General features: G+C 40.2%; 1 protein-coding gene across 1 annotated transcript in view; it reads left to right on the forward strand.

The window, feature by feature from the left end:
• NEK11 (NIMA related kinase 11) overlaps window positions 1–14,587 on the forward strand; it is a 128,584-nt gene that overhangs the window by 86,331 nt on the left and 27,666 nt on the right. The window contains exon 15 of the mRNA XM_063303983.1: window positions 4,259–4,319. Within this exon, the coding sequence (XP_063160053.1) occupies window positions 4,259–4,319 (61 nt within the window). The remainder of the gene's footprint in view (window positions 1–4,258; window positions 4,320–14,587) is intronic.

The following is a 14,587-nucleotide window of genomic DNA, read 5'->3' on the forward strand; positions in this document are numbered from 1 at the left end:
TCCATTTCATCCAGAATCCTCTGGAGATGTAATGCCACCACGTTCTCAACCACCTTCCCCAGAAAGGGAAGGTGGGAGACAGGACAAAAATTGTCCAACACAGTAGGATCCAGTGATGGTTTCTTGAGGAGGCGGTGTACCAGCACCTCCTTAAAGGCAGCCAGAAACACCCCCTCTCTCAAGGATGTCTTAACCATTGCCTAGGCCCAACCACATGTCACCTCCCAGGCTGCCTTCACCAGCCAGGAAGATCATGGGTCTAGATGACATGTGGTGGCATTTACAATCTGGAGGATCCTGTCCACTTCCTTAGGTCCAACAGGATCAAACTGTTCCCAAATAACAGGGTAAGTACATTCCCTCGGCATCTCCTTAGACTATGCCTCATGATTAGACTCCAATTTGAAATGGATCTGACTGATTTTATCCTGCAGATGCTCAGAAAATACCTATGCTCTGGGGTTTAAACTCTAGGCTTCTTCCTCCTACCTTTCTGAATTAACAGATACTTGGCAACATGGCTGTCCTTCGTGGGTCCAAGGGGCAAATTACAAAACTCTGTCCCTTTGTACTTTATATTCCATGACATTGCACTCAAGTAAGTAAGTGACCTTCAGCAAAGGATTGTTACCTTGTCGTGGTGCTGGAGCTTGAGCCATGAGCTAAACCGTGAAGGGCCACCCAGGACGGGAAGGTCATGACAGAGAGGTCAGACTAAATGCAATCCCTGGGGAAGGTAATGGCAACCCACCCCAGTATTCTTGCTGTGAAAACTCAATGGATCAGTACAACCAGAGATATGTCGGTATACCATCGGAAGATGAGACCCCCAGCTCGGAAGATGGTCAAAATGCTACTGGGGAGGAACAGAGGATGAGTTCAACTAGCCCCAGACATGATGACACAGCTAGCTCAAGCCGAAAGGACGGCTAGCGGCCGACGGTGCTGGTGGTGAACAGCGAATCCGATGTTCTAAGGATCAACACACCATTGGAACCTGGAATGTAAGATCTATGAGCCAGGGCAAATTGGATGTGGTTATTGGTGAGATGTCAAGATTAAAGATAGACATTTTGGGCATCAGTGAACTGAAATGGACTGGAATGGGCCACTTCACATCAAATGACCACCAGATCTACTACTGTGGACAAGAGGTCCACAGAAGAAATGGAGTAGCCTTCATAATTAATAGTCAAGTGGCTAAAGCAGTGCTTGGATACAATCCAAAAAACGATAGAATGATCTCAGTTCAAATTCAGGGCAAGCCATCTAACATCACAGTGATCCAAATATACGCCCCAACCACAGATGCTGAAGAAGTTGAAGTAGAGCAGTTCTATGAGGATCTGCAGCACCCACTGGACAACACGCCTAAAAGAGATGTTATTTTCATCACAGGAGACTGGAATGCTAAGGTGGGCAGTCAAATGACACCTGGAATTACAGGTAAGCATGGCCTGGGTGAACAAAACGAAGCAGGACATAGGCTGATAGAATTTTGCCAAGACAACTCACTCTGCATAACAAACACTCTCTTCCAACAACCTAAGAGATGGCTTTATACATGGACTTCACCAGATGGACAACGCCGAAATCAGACTGACTACATCCTTTGCAGCCAAAGGTGGCGGACATCTATACAGTTGGTAAAAACAAGACCTGGAGCTGACTGTAGTTCAGATCACGAACTTCTTATTGCACAATTTAGGATCAGACTCAGGAGATTAGGGAAGACCCACAGATCAGCTAGATCTGAGCTCACTAATATTCCTAAGGAAACTGCAGTGGAGGTGAAGAATAGATGTAAGGGACTGGACGTAGTAGATAGGGTCCCAGAAGAACTATGGACAGAAGTTTGCAACATTGTTCAGGAGGCAGCAACAAAATACATCCCAAAGAAAGAGAAAACCAAGAAGGCAAAATGGCTGTCTGCTGAGGCACTAGAAGTAGCCCAAGAAAGAAGGAAAGCAAAAGGCAACAGTGATAGGGGGAGATATGCCCAATTAAATGCAAAATTCCAGAGGTTAGCCAGAAGAGATAAGGAATTATTTTTAAACAAGCAATGCGCGGAAGTGGAAGAAGACAATAGAATAGGAAGGACAAGAGACCTCTTCCAGAAAATTGGAAACATCAGAGGTAAATTCCAGGCAAAAATGCGTATGATCAAAAACAAAGATTGCAAGGCCCTAACAGAAGAAGAGATCAAGAAAAGGTGGCAAGAATATACGGAAGACCTGTATAGGAAGGATAACAATATCGGGGATAGCTCTGACGGTGTGGTCAGCGAGCTAGAGCCAGACATCCTGAAGAGTGAGGTTGAATGTGCCTTAAGAAGCATTGCTAATAACAAGGCAGCAGGAGACGACAGCATCCCAGCTGAACTGTTCAAAATCTTGCGAGATGATGCTGTCAAGGTAATGCATGCTATATGCCAGCAAATTTAGAAAACACAAGAATGGCCATCAGATTGGAAAAAATCAATTTATATCCCCATACCAAAAAAGGGAAACACTAAAGAATGTTCAAACTATTGAACAGTGGCACTCATTTCACATGCCAGTAAGGTAATGCTCAAAATCCTGCAAGGTAGACTTCAGCAATTCATGGAGCGAGAATTGCCAGATGTACAAGCTGGGTTTAGAAAAGTCAGAGGAACTCGGGACCAAATTGCCAATATCTGCTGGATAATGGAAAAAGCCAGGGAGTTTCAGAAAAACACCTATTTTTGTTTTATTGACTATTCTAAAGCCTTTGACTCTGTGGACCATAACAAATTGTGGCAAGTTCTTAGTGGTATGGGGATACCAAGTCATCTTGAATGCCTCCTGAAGAATCTGTATAATGACCAAGTAGCAACAGTAAGAACAGACCAGGGAACAACGGACTGGTTTAAGATTGGGAAAGGAGTATGGCAGGGCTGTATACTCTCACCCTACCTATTCAACTTGTACGCAGAACACATCATGCGACGTGCTGGGTTTGAGGAATCCAAGGCTGGAGTTAAAATCACTGGAAGAAACATTAACAATCTCAGATATGCAGACGATACCATTTTATGGTTGAAAGCGAAGAGGAACTGAAGAGCCTTATGATGAAGGTGAAAGAAGAAAGTGCAAAAGCTGGCTTGCAGCTAAACCTCAAAAAAACCAAGATTATGGCAACCAGCCTGATCGATAACTGGCAAATAGAGGGAGAAAATGTAGAAGCAGTCAAAGACTTGTATTTCTAGGTGCGAAGATTACTGCAGATGCTGACTGCAGTCAGGAAATCAGAAGATGCTTAATCCTTGGGAGAAGAGCGATGACAAATCTCGATAAGATAGTTAAGAGCAGAGACATCACACTGACAACAAAGGTCTGCATAGTTAAAGCAATGGTGTTCCCCGTAGTAACATATGGCTGCAAGAGGTGGACCATAAGGAAGGCTGAGAGAAGGAAGATCGATGCTTTTGAACTGTGGTGTTGGAGGAAAATTCTGAGAGTGCCTTGGACTGCAAGAAGATCAAACCAGTCCATCCTCCAGGAAATCAAGCCAGACTGCTCACTTGAGGGAATGATATTAAAGGCCAAACTGAAATACTTTGGCCACATAATGAGAAGACAGGACACCCTGGAGAAGATGCTGATGCTAGGGAGAGTGGAAGGCAAAAGGAAGAGGAGCCGACCAAGGGCAAGATGGATGGATGATATTCTAGAGGTGATGGACTCATCCCTGGGGGAGCTGGGGGTGTTGACGACCGACAGGAAGCTCTGGCATGGGCTGGTCCATGAAGTCATGAAGAGTCAGAAGCGACTAAACAAATAAACAACAAGTAAGTGACAACTTGCACTGTGGTATCATAATGCAGATTTTGTCATTTTAACAAAATCTTGGCTTGCTGCAAGATGCCCCTGCAGGGGAGGTCTTTTGATGGTCTAGGGAGGCTGAGAAATGTTTACATAATAACCTCTCTAGCTAGGAAAACTGGTTCCCATCTGGCAGCTTCAGGCTATGTTACGTATTTATTCTCATGTCCTTCTGTTGAGAATTTTATCTATCTATCTATCTGATTGTCCCCGCCCATTTCCTCCCATCGGGGGACTCAGAATAGTTAGGAACAACCCTTAGCTGCTGTTTCTGATTATGTTAATATTTGTTTCTTAACTTGCACTATTGACTTTCAGTAACTTATTTGTAACAATGCAATAATAAATGGCATTGTTCCCAAATTCAGCGTCTATGCTGAAGCAGCTAATTGACTTTCTTCTTTGGTTAACAGGACAGTGATGTTGAAGCAATGGTCAGATACATGGAGAATATCGTAAATACCAGTTCTGTAGGTGAGATAGCATGTTCTTTAATTAACACTAAAGTTTGATTACAGTACAAAAAAATGGAATGTTCTTGGCCTGTTGCATGAAATGGTGAGCCGAAGTCTTGTACATATAAAAGCAAGCTGAAGTCGTTCAGGATGATCCAGAAGTGAGCACAATGGTCAGCCAAACTGAAAGATTCATTAAAACTTTAATGCATGGTGGATTTTCTTTCTCTCTTTGCTGTACTTTTGATGGAGATGAGAAAAAGGAGGCAGCAGTTTATGAGTCTGCAGTGCAAAAAGATCATAAAGGTTTAAAAATTGCAGTGCTATTGGTTTGTGATATATTACTTTTTAATATTTTCCCCTTGTCATAAGCATGTATAAATAATTGCTATCCCATGTCCTTATTCATATACAGGTAGTCCTCAGTTAACTATCGTAATTGGGGCCAGGACCACTGTCACTAAGTGATGTGGTCATAAAGCACAACATCACATGACCACACCGACTTACAGTGGCAGTTTCAGCAGTTCTGGTTGCGGTCGTTAGGTGAATCCCACACAGTCATTAGGCACAAAGTCACGTGATTGCCATTTGCAACCTCCTGCCAGCTTCCCCACTGACTTTTCTTGTTGGCAGCCAGCAGTGAAGGTTCCAAATGGGAATCACGTGACCACAGGGACACTGCAACAGCCACAACTTCAAGGGCCGGCCATAGGTCTCCTCATTCAGCGCTGTCATAACTTCGAATGGTCACTGAACAAATGGTCATTAACTGAGGACTACCTGTATGTATGTATGTATGTGTGTGTGTGTGTGTGTTTGTGTGCATACATACACACGCACACATCAACTTGCATGTGTATGAGTTTTGACTGAATTGAGAGTGAAGGAATATTTTCTACAGATTTAAGGATTATGGTTTAACTAAGTAAGGAATAATTCCTTTAAAGTGTGAAAAACAATTCAACCATTCAGTCAAACCCAGACTTTATTTTCAATACACTCAATCACACACACAGAAGAAAAATGCCTTGGTTACTGTGCTGATTCCCATGCACATGGACTAGTAAAATGTATTTAATAAGGTCTCATTTTGTTTCCTGCTATGGATTTTAAGAAATATAGAGTCGAACGCAGCAACAATTTAGTTAAAATAAAATTTATCCATCGCATTAAGAACACAGTGAGTTGAAATCAATAGATATTGCAATAAAAAATTACTACTGTTATTTCATTTCTGAATTCATTTGGGACTGAAGATGATATATAAATGTCTTCTAACGTATTTATTTCTAGCATGAAATTAAATGTGGAAGTGTTAATATAAATTTCTGCCTCTTTTTAGCTATGTGTATATTCAGTGAATTAAATTATTACGTGGGTCATACACTGGCAATTATACATGAAAAGGACAATGCCAGGCATCTCAGAATAGGACTCCCTGAGTTCATCAGATTTTATTTTAACAAGGTGTATAGAATTGTAGCCTAAATGCTAGATTATTCAGTTATAATGTTGGTGTACATGTGCAGTCTTAACTCATAACCTGCTTTGTCCCCCTTTTGTAATAGAATATGCTTATGGCATATGAGTCAAAGGAAATAAGAGTAAGGCAAGCTAAGAGCTCCTTTGTATTGAATGGAAACTGCTTCTAGATTAATCTGCAGCGATGCAGTGAAGGTACAGGAAACCTACCAGACTATTTGCAAAGTGTATTTTAGAGTGCTGCTGTTGAACAAAGCAGTCTGTTCAGTACTTTTTACATGTCCATAAAATCACCAATGTTAAAAAAAAAAAAACCTTCCAGGAAGCAAGACAGGAAAGGCTTGGTGGTAATAGATGTGCAACCTTGGCAGGTTTAGCATTTCTATGTAATCCTTTCAGCCTCTTCTTCTACCATGTATTTGGGGATATCAATAAGTAAGCAAGCCTTGAAATTATTATGCCTGCTGAGCTTTCTCCTCAAACTCTTTCTATGCATCCTAAGTTGTGAATAGAACTTTCATACATATTCCTTCTTTTTATCCATGCTCTGAACTCCAGGTAAACATGTGGAGATTAGGCATGGAGTCTTCAACTACAATACTGCACACACACCCCAAGTTGTTCATGTATTCATATACCCAGCTACTTTCATAGAAGCTACAATATATTGATTGGTTTGGCTCCAAATGATACCATGATGAATTCATAACATTAATTTTGAGCCTAGGATGGGTTTATCCAGCATGCTATTCTCTGATACCATTTTCTCTTCCAGCTATCAGAGCAAATCTTAGGGGTCAGGCACACTTCTGTCCAGGATTAAATATGCAATGAAATCAAGTGTTTTTCTACTCCTTCAATTTTGTAAATATTACAGTTCCATTTATATACAATGCTAAAAGAGCCTTTTAGCTGTAAATACTTTTACTAGAATGGTTTATGGATAATGTAGCTGTAAGTCAATAGCATGCTAGAGCCAGCTCATACTGGCTTGCAAGGGCTGATCTTTAAATTTTCTGGAAGTTTGCGAGGTGGTTGAGAACAGAGCTGAGCCACAATGCTTAGTGCAATGATTAGCAGTTTAGTGGCTCACAGCACAATGTGGCAGTGGCAATGGAGCCAGCAGAGCTGGCGGTTATACATTTATAGCACACCACTGCCTTAAGTGTCTACGAAGGAATAGAGTGCACTTTTATGTAGACGATGAAGCAAGAGAAGAAAAAGAAATTGTTCAGTGTGAAGTTGAAGCCTATCTTAAAAATAATTAGACTTTCAGCTAAATCTTAAGTATTTCAATTGCATTTTCTGTTGAACAAGGATAGTTATAATTCCTATAGGAAGATTAATTTGTATTTTATTTTTTCTAGAAATTCATCTGTAATGTTTTCACCTTCCTTTTTTTTTTCTGTTAAAAAGTGATAATGAAAAACATGTTAGGTTCCTTTTTGTCGTTAACATGCTTACAGGCCAGTGAGAATTAAAAACAACATTTCAACACAAAGTGAAAAAGGTGAAAAATATACTTAGAGCCATTTAGCACAAACAATTACATTGGCCACTTCTTGAAATAAGTTAAGAACTAAAGGTGTTGGTTATCACCTTTAAAGCCCTGCATGGCATGGGTCCAGGTTACCTAAGGAACCGTCTCCTCCCCATCACATCAGCCCGTCCCACCTGGTCGTGTAGAGAGGGCATGCTACAGACCCCGCCTGCAAGAGAATTCCATCTGGCAGGGTCCAGGAGGTGGGCCTTCTCTGCAATAGCACCCGCCCTTTGGAATATCCTTCCCCCGGAAGTGAGATTAGCTCCCTCCCTCCTGGACTTTAGGAAACAGCTGAAGACCTGGTTTTGTAATTATGCCTGGGGCGGGAGGGAGAGTAGCCATTTCTGGGGGTGGTTAGTTTCTTAGAAGGACCCAGTTCTGCCTGCAAATCATAAAGAACTTTTAACCATCGAGGTTTTTATTATATTTATTGTATCTGTATTGTAGGGTTTTATAGTTTTATATTTTTATCTATCTTTTATTGTAAACCTCCCAGAGTCCCTTTTGGGAGATGGGCGGTGATAAATTTGATTAATAAAATAAATAAATAAATAAATAAATTTAGAGCTCTATAGGCATGGAAAATGTAAATGCCATCATTAGGAATCAAGCAAAGACAGTCCTGTGATAAAAAACAGGAACATTTATTAGCAATCTCCCTTTAATTATTTGTGCCAGTATATGAGCCTGAGTACCTAGCCATTTCCTGCCTAGAGTGGTGAAGAGAGCCTCAGCTCTCCTATTCAGCTGTAAAGCTAACTGAATTTGGGCCTGTCATTGACTCTTTGCTTAACCTTGTCTAACCTAACTCACCAGTTGGGGATGGGTGAATGGAGAGAGGGGAGAATCTACCAGGGAGGAACATTAGTTTGATGGCTGAGGTCTCATTTAACATCTTGAGTTCTGGTCTCCCCAGTCTCCCTCTCCCAACTGTGCAGAGGAGGCACATCTGTTGTTTCAAGAGGGGATACTTGAATGCATCCCTGCAAGGAAGCTTTTAAAAAAAATTAATCAAACTACCTCTGTTCTCAGTCCTTACATAAAGTTATCTGTGTCCATGATCTTAGTTCCACTGCATCTTGCTTCTTGGAAATCTGCATTCTAGGTAGTTTTCAGTAGGGCATGCTAGTGAGCTGTGAGAATCGCACACAGATAAGTCTTTTTTTTAATGCATTAGAATAAGTTTTGCAGCTGGATATTTCATTCCTTCTGAAGATTGTGTCTTTTATTTGGGGAAGGATATTATTTTAATCTTTTCCTCTGACTTACCCAAGTAATAAACTGGCTACCTACCTATAAATGTGGTCATCATTGGAGCTACGCAGCTAGCTCTCCATCCTCATTTTGGTGTCATGTGACATCAGTATTATTGAACATAGAACCCATAAATAAATAAATGCATGAATTCACAGATGACTACTGGAAAACCCATAGTTCCAAATAGGTCATCATTCCTTTTCATTTCTGTGAGATCAGAGCTCTACCTTTCATAGAAGAAAAATCACATTATCCTATACTATCCCTCAGACAGACCAATAATTTGTATGTAAATCTACAGTACATACATACCAATTACACTATTCTATTTCAAGATAATTAGCATTAAGCAAAGTGCAGGAAAAAGATAAGAAGTAGCGAGCAAAGAAATTAAAGATGAAAGAAAAGGAAATAAAATCTAGTTTACTCTGACACCATTCACTAGACCTCTCTCCACCTCTCCATCCTTGCTTCTGCCTTTCGATATGCTGATTCATAGATCTTTGGTTTGGTAAACTTCTCACCTCTGTCTTCTTGAGATCTCAACAACTCCAGCTAAGACTCCAACTAAATCACCAAGATGATATCTTACTATTATAATAGTATACGCCTAATTTGGTACATGAGAGCCAGTTTGGTGTAGTGGTTAAGGCATCAGGCTAGAAACCAGGAGACTGTGAATTCTAGTCCTGCCTTAGGCACAAAGCCAGCTGGGTGACCTTCACTTTCTCTCAGCCCTAGGAGGAGGGCAATGGCAAACCACTTCTGAAAGACCTGCCAAGAAACCTGCAGGGACTTGTCCAAGCAGTCTCTGAGAATCGGACACAGTTGAATGAATTTAAAAAAAAATTGGTACAAATTTAGTACCTACCAGCAGCTTGTACACATATGAGGCACAAGACATGTTAAATTATAGTTTGAAAATTTAAGTCCTACATTGTTGTGGTGCTAAAGTTGGTTTAAATATTTTCTAGTATTAAACACTCACCCACTTCTCTTCATATAAACCTTCTTTCCAGATATAAATAATAATTGGATTAAGTTAAACAATTTCAAGAAAGCCCTTTAACCAAAAATAACATTTTATTTGATGCCTGGGAGATTTAAATAGTGTTCACAGACTGTGTTTTGTAATGTGCTGAAACAGGTTCTTTCAGTTCATTAACATTAATAAATGCTAATGTTCATGAAATATTGGCTGATCTCAAGTTGCAGTACAAAGCACTTTAGTTATAAAGAATGGTCAAATGATAATGCTTGTCTTCTTTCTCAAGTTGTGGAACCATTAGGTATAAATTGCATCAAATCCATACTAAAGTTTATTGTTCAAATGGTTTCAAAAGTTATTCTACATCCAGACATGCAGGCAACCTGTAATGATATCATTTTTATTGTCATATATGTTTAGTGAATGTAAATTTAAGTATGCATTTACATGAGTCAGTTGCAAAATATTAGTGAAAATTATTTTTGGCATTCAATTTGCTGATGAAACATTGAGGATGGAGAGGAAAATGTCATTGTTTCCCACACAACCTTTAATCAGAAATCTATGCTAGTACATTTGTACTCTCTCTTTAAATCAATGAAATGGCTTTTGAATTGTTATCTATTATGCAGAATTTTCTCCAAAGAGGAAAAGTTCACATTTCTAATTTTTGGTAGGGCCAGAAAGCAGCCTTGCCCAATGTGGTGATGTCCAGAAGGGTTGGGATACGTGTATCTTTTGGATCATTCTGACTGGCATTTCTGGGAATTGTAATCCCAAAACATTTATGGGGCATAGTTTAGGGAAGACTTTTTTTAAATGCATCTTTAATATACCAGCAATGCAATAGCATCCCATGGAAATAAAACATTTCTTTATCATGGGTATTTACAACTGTAGTCTCCCAAAGCCTTGGGTATGGATCCTGACGCCTTTCCAAAAGGATTTCAAATGTTAATAGGCATCCATTTAATTTATAAGAAAATGGGATTGGCAGTTCTGCTTTTATGTAGCTGGGATAAATGATTATTCTATATTTCTTCTGATTTCCCATTTTTTGGACAATGGAATGCAACTTGAGGCCCAGGGCTACATGTCAAAAATAAAAACTTTGGATGCAGTTTGCTTTGCTTCTCCAGATGTTAACACCAAAATATAGTTTTTAATGTGACAGATGGGGAAACTTCCAAAATATACGGGGAGTAATTATATGAACTATACCCCTGACTTATATCAAGAAGGTAGTACAGAACATGCAATTTTTGAATGCTTTCTAAGAATCATATCTTGTAGCATTTGAAACAATGAGGCCACTTCAATTAATATATTTCCTACTATTGTACATGGTTCTTTTTCTGTCACTTTCTATTCCATGTCTGTATTCATGGATGCTAGTGAGATGGGATTTGTGTCATGGGGAATGAATAATCTTAGCCAAACAAAAATCTCTTCTAGGACATTTCACTTTGAAGTCCATCATCTTCCACAGCATAGTCAACAATCAGAGGTGATGACAGCTGAACTCCAGAAAAAAATTAAGAGGTTACATGTTTCCCATTTCTGCTTTATGTTGTCACACTTCCTCCTGTACTGTGGGATGTGGCCAGAGTACTTTCTGGAGTTCTGTAACACCTTTTATTCTTCTGCTACAATATGGTAAAATGATGAAGTTATGTGCTTAGTTTGTATCATGTTCAGTTGTTCCCTCCTAGTTAATGCATCCCATAGAAATTATGAGAGCTGAGTCCAAAGTGTCTGGTTACTTGTTCTGATCTCACCCATTGACCCTGTTTAACTGATAAAAGTGAAATTTATCTAGATAGATAGATTTTATATTTTCAGAATACCTATAATCTACACAGTTCAAAGCCCTACCTCAGCTACCTTCCATGTAGCAATAGTACTACATATATTTTTGTTGCATTCAATTTGATCTGATTAACACTGAAACCATTGTTTTAAAATCAGATCAAATAAACTGGCTTTTCCCATTTAGCTTCATAATCTGTCCACTGTCATCTAAAAATCTTCCCTTGACAAAATACCATGTTTAAGGTCATGCCTTACCAAAGAAGGATATATTGTGGTATTTCTGAACAAGATTTTTTTAAGGTAAACATCAACATGAAGGACAAAACAATGTAAGTTACTTATTTAGCCCAACTTCCCAGAAAAACCAAGAAAGATGACTCAGATTAAACATGGTGGATATTTTAATGATAGAAGGACAAAGATCTGGTCTAAAAGTATTCAAACTACTCATTTCTCTCACTCTCAGACATACATATGTTACATGATGCAGTATAAAGCTAAAATAGGAGTAATAATCCTTTGGGAACTCTTTTTAGCAGAAGTAACATAAGGTTAATTTTGCATCGTGGTTTAACTTTAAAAGCCTTCTATTCTTAGAGTGGAGGTGGATAACTACCTATTTGCAGCGCACTCCCCAGCACTTATGGAGATGCTGCTGAGATTGGAAACTGGACAGTAGTTGTTCAATATAGTTGGATCAAAAGATGGCCATCACAGGAGGATGCAGCTCTCCACCTCTTTTATGGGAGGTAGGCAGACACTATCCAATCTGTTTATCACTTCCCAAACTGAATCATTCACATTACCCCTGGCTTCTTTAAGGAGCTTGGAGAGCCATGGACTTAGCCCACAAGTGGCTGAGTTCATGCTACAGAATGCCCTATCTGCTTCCTCAGAGTCTACAAAACAAATCCCAAGTAACCTTACAAAATGTTACCTCTATCAAATAACTACTATCTGTGGGTTGTTGAGGCCAGAGCAACTATGAACTTATTTCATAAGCACAATTAAATATACTTAATAAAGTCTGATTAGATACACAGTATTTATTTTGTAGGCTGCAAAAATCTAGATGACCACCAGGGTTAGAATTTGCTCCCATCTAGTGATTGTTTGCATTTTTGCACCCTAGACATGGTAGACCTAGTGCAATTATTTTTTTCTTCTATTTCTATTCTGATTTTAACATAAGGCACAAGTCCATCCTTTAGCTTCAGCAAAGGATCGTTACCTTGTTGTGGTGCTGGAGCTTGAGCACCTCAATGATGCCATGAGCTAAACCGTGAAGGGCCACCCAAGACGGGAAGGTCATGACAGAGAGGTCAGACTAAATGCGATCCCTGGGGAAGGTAATGGCAACCCACCCCAGTATTCTTGCCGTGAAAACTCAATGGATCAGTACAACCAGAGATATGTCGGTATACCATCGGAAGATGAGACCCCCAGGTCGGAAGATGGTCAAAATGCTACTGGGGAGGAACAGAGGATGAGTTCAACTAGCCCCAGACGTGATGACGCAGCTAGCTCAAAAGCCGAAAGGACGGCTAGCGGCTGACGGTGCTGGTGGTGAACGGCGAATCTGATGTTCTAAGGATCAACACACAGTTGGAACCTGGAATGTAAGATCTATGAGCCAGGGCAAATTGGATGTGGTTATTGGTGAGATGTCAAGATTAAAGATAGACATTTTGGGCATCAGTGAACTGAAATGGACTGGAATGGGCCACTTCACATCAAATGACCACCAGATCTACTACTGTGGACAAGAGGACCACAGAAGAAATGGAGTAGCCTTCATAATTAATAGTCAAGTGGCTAAAGCAGTGCTTGAATACAATCCAAAAAACGACAGAATGATCTCAATTCAAATTCAGGGCAAGCCATCTAACATCACAGTGATCCAAATATACGCCCCAACCACAGGTGCTGAAGAAGCTGAAGTAGAGCAGTTCTATGAGGATCTGCAGCACCTACCGGACAACACGCCTAAAAGAGATGTTATTTTCATCACGGGAGACTGGAATGCTAAGGTGGGCAGTCAAATGACACCTGGAATTACAAGTAAGCATGGCCTGGGTGAACAAAACGAAGGAGGACATAGGCTGATAGAATTTTGCCAAGACAACTCACTCTGCATAACAAACACTCTCTTCCAACAACCTAAGAGACAGCTTTATACATGGACTTCCCCAGATGGACAACACCGAAATCAGACTGACTACATCCTTTGCAGCTAAAGGTGGTGGACATCTATACAGTCGGTAAAAACAAGACCTGGAGCTGACTGTAGTTCAGATCACGAACTTCTTATTGCACAATTTAGGATCAGACTAAAGAGATTAGGGAAGACCCACAGATCAGCTAGATCTGAGCTCACTAATATTCCTAAGGAATCTGCAGTGGAGGTGAAGAATAGATGTAAGGGACTGGACGTAGTAGATAGGGTCCCGGAAGAACTATGGACAGAAGTTCGCAGCATTGTTCAGGAGGCGGCAACAAAATACATCCCAAAGAAAGAGAAAACCAAGAAGGCAAAATGGCTGTCTGCTGAGACACTAGAAGTAGCCCAAGAAAGAAGGAAAGCAAAAGGCAACAGTGATAGGGGGAGATATGCCCAATTAAATGCAAAATTCCAGAGGTTAGCCAGAAGAGATAAGGAATTATTTTTAAACAAGCAATGCGCGGAAGTGGAAGAAGACAATAGAATAGGAAGGACAAGAGACCTCTTCCAGAAAATTAGAAACATGGGAGGTAAATTCCAGGCAAAAATGGGTATGATCCAAAACAAAGATGGCAAGGACCTAACAGAAGAAGAAGAGATCAAGAAAAGGTGGCAAGAATATACGGAAGACCTGTATAAGAAGGATAACAATATCGGGGATAGCTCTGACGGTGTGGTCAGTGAGCTAGAGCCAGACATCCTGAAGAGTGAGGTTGAATGGGCCTTAAGAAGCATTGCTAATAACAAGGCAGCAGGAGACGACGGCATCCCAGCTGAACTGTTCAAAATCTTGCAAGATGATGCTGTCAAGGTAATGCATGCTATATGCCAGCAAATTTGGAAAACACAGGAATGACCATCAGATTGGAAAAAATCAACTTATATCCCCATACACGAAAGAATGTTCAAATTATCGAACAGTGGCACTCATTTCACATGCCAGTAAGGTAATGCTCAAGATCCTGCAAGGTAGACTTCAGC

The sequence above is a fragment of the Candoia aspera genome, chromosome 4 (assembly GCF_035149785.1).
Source record: "Candoia aspera isolate rCanAsp1 chromosome 4, rCanAsp1.hap2, whole genome shotgun sequence".
NCBI lineage: Eukaryota > Metazoa > Chordata > Lepidosauria > Squamata > Boidae > Candoia > Candoia aspera.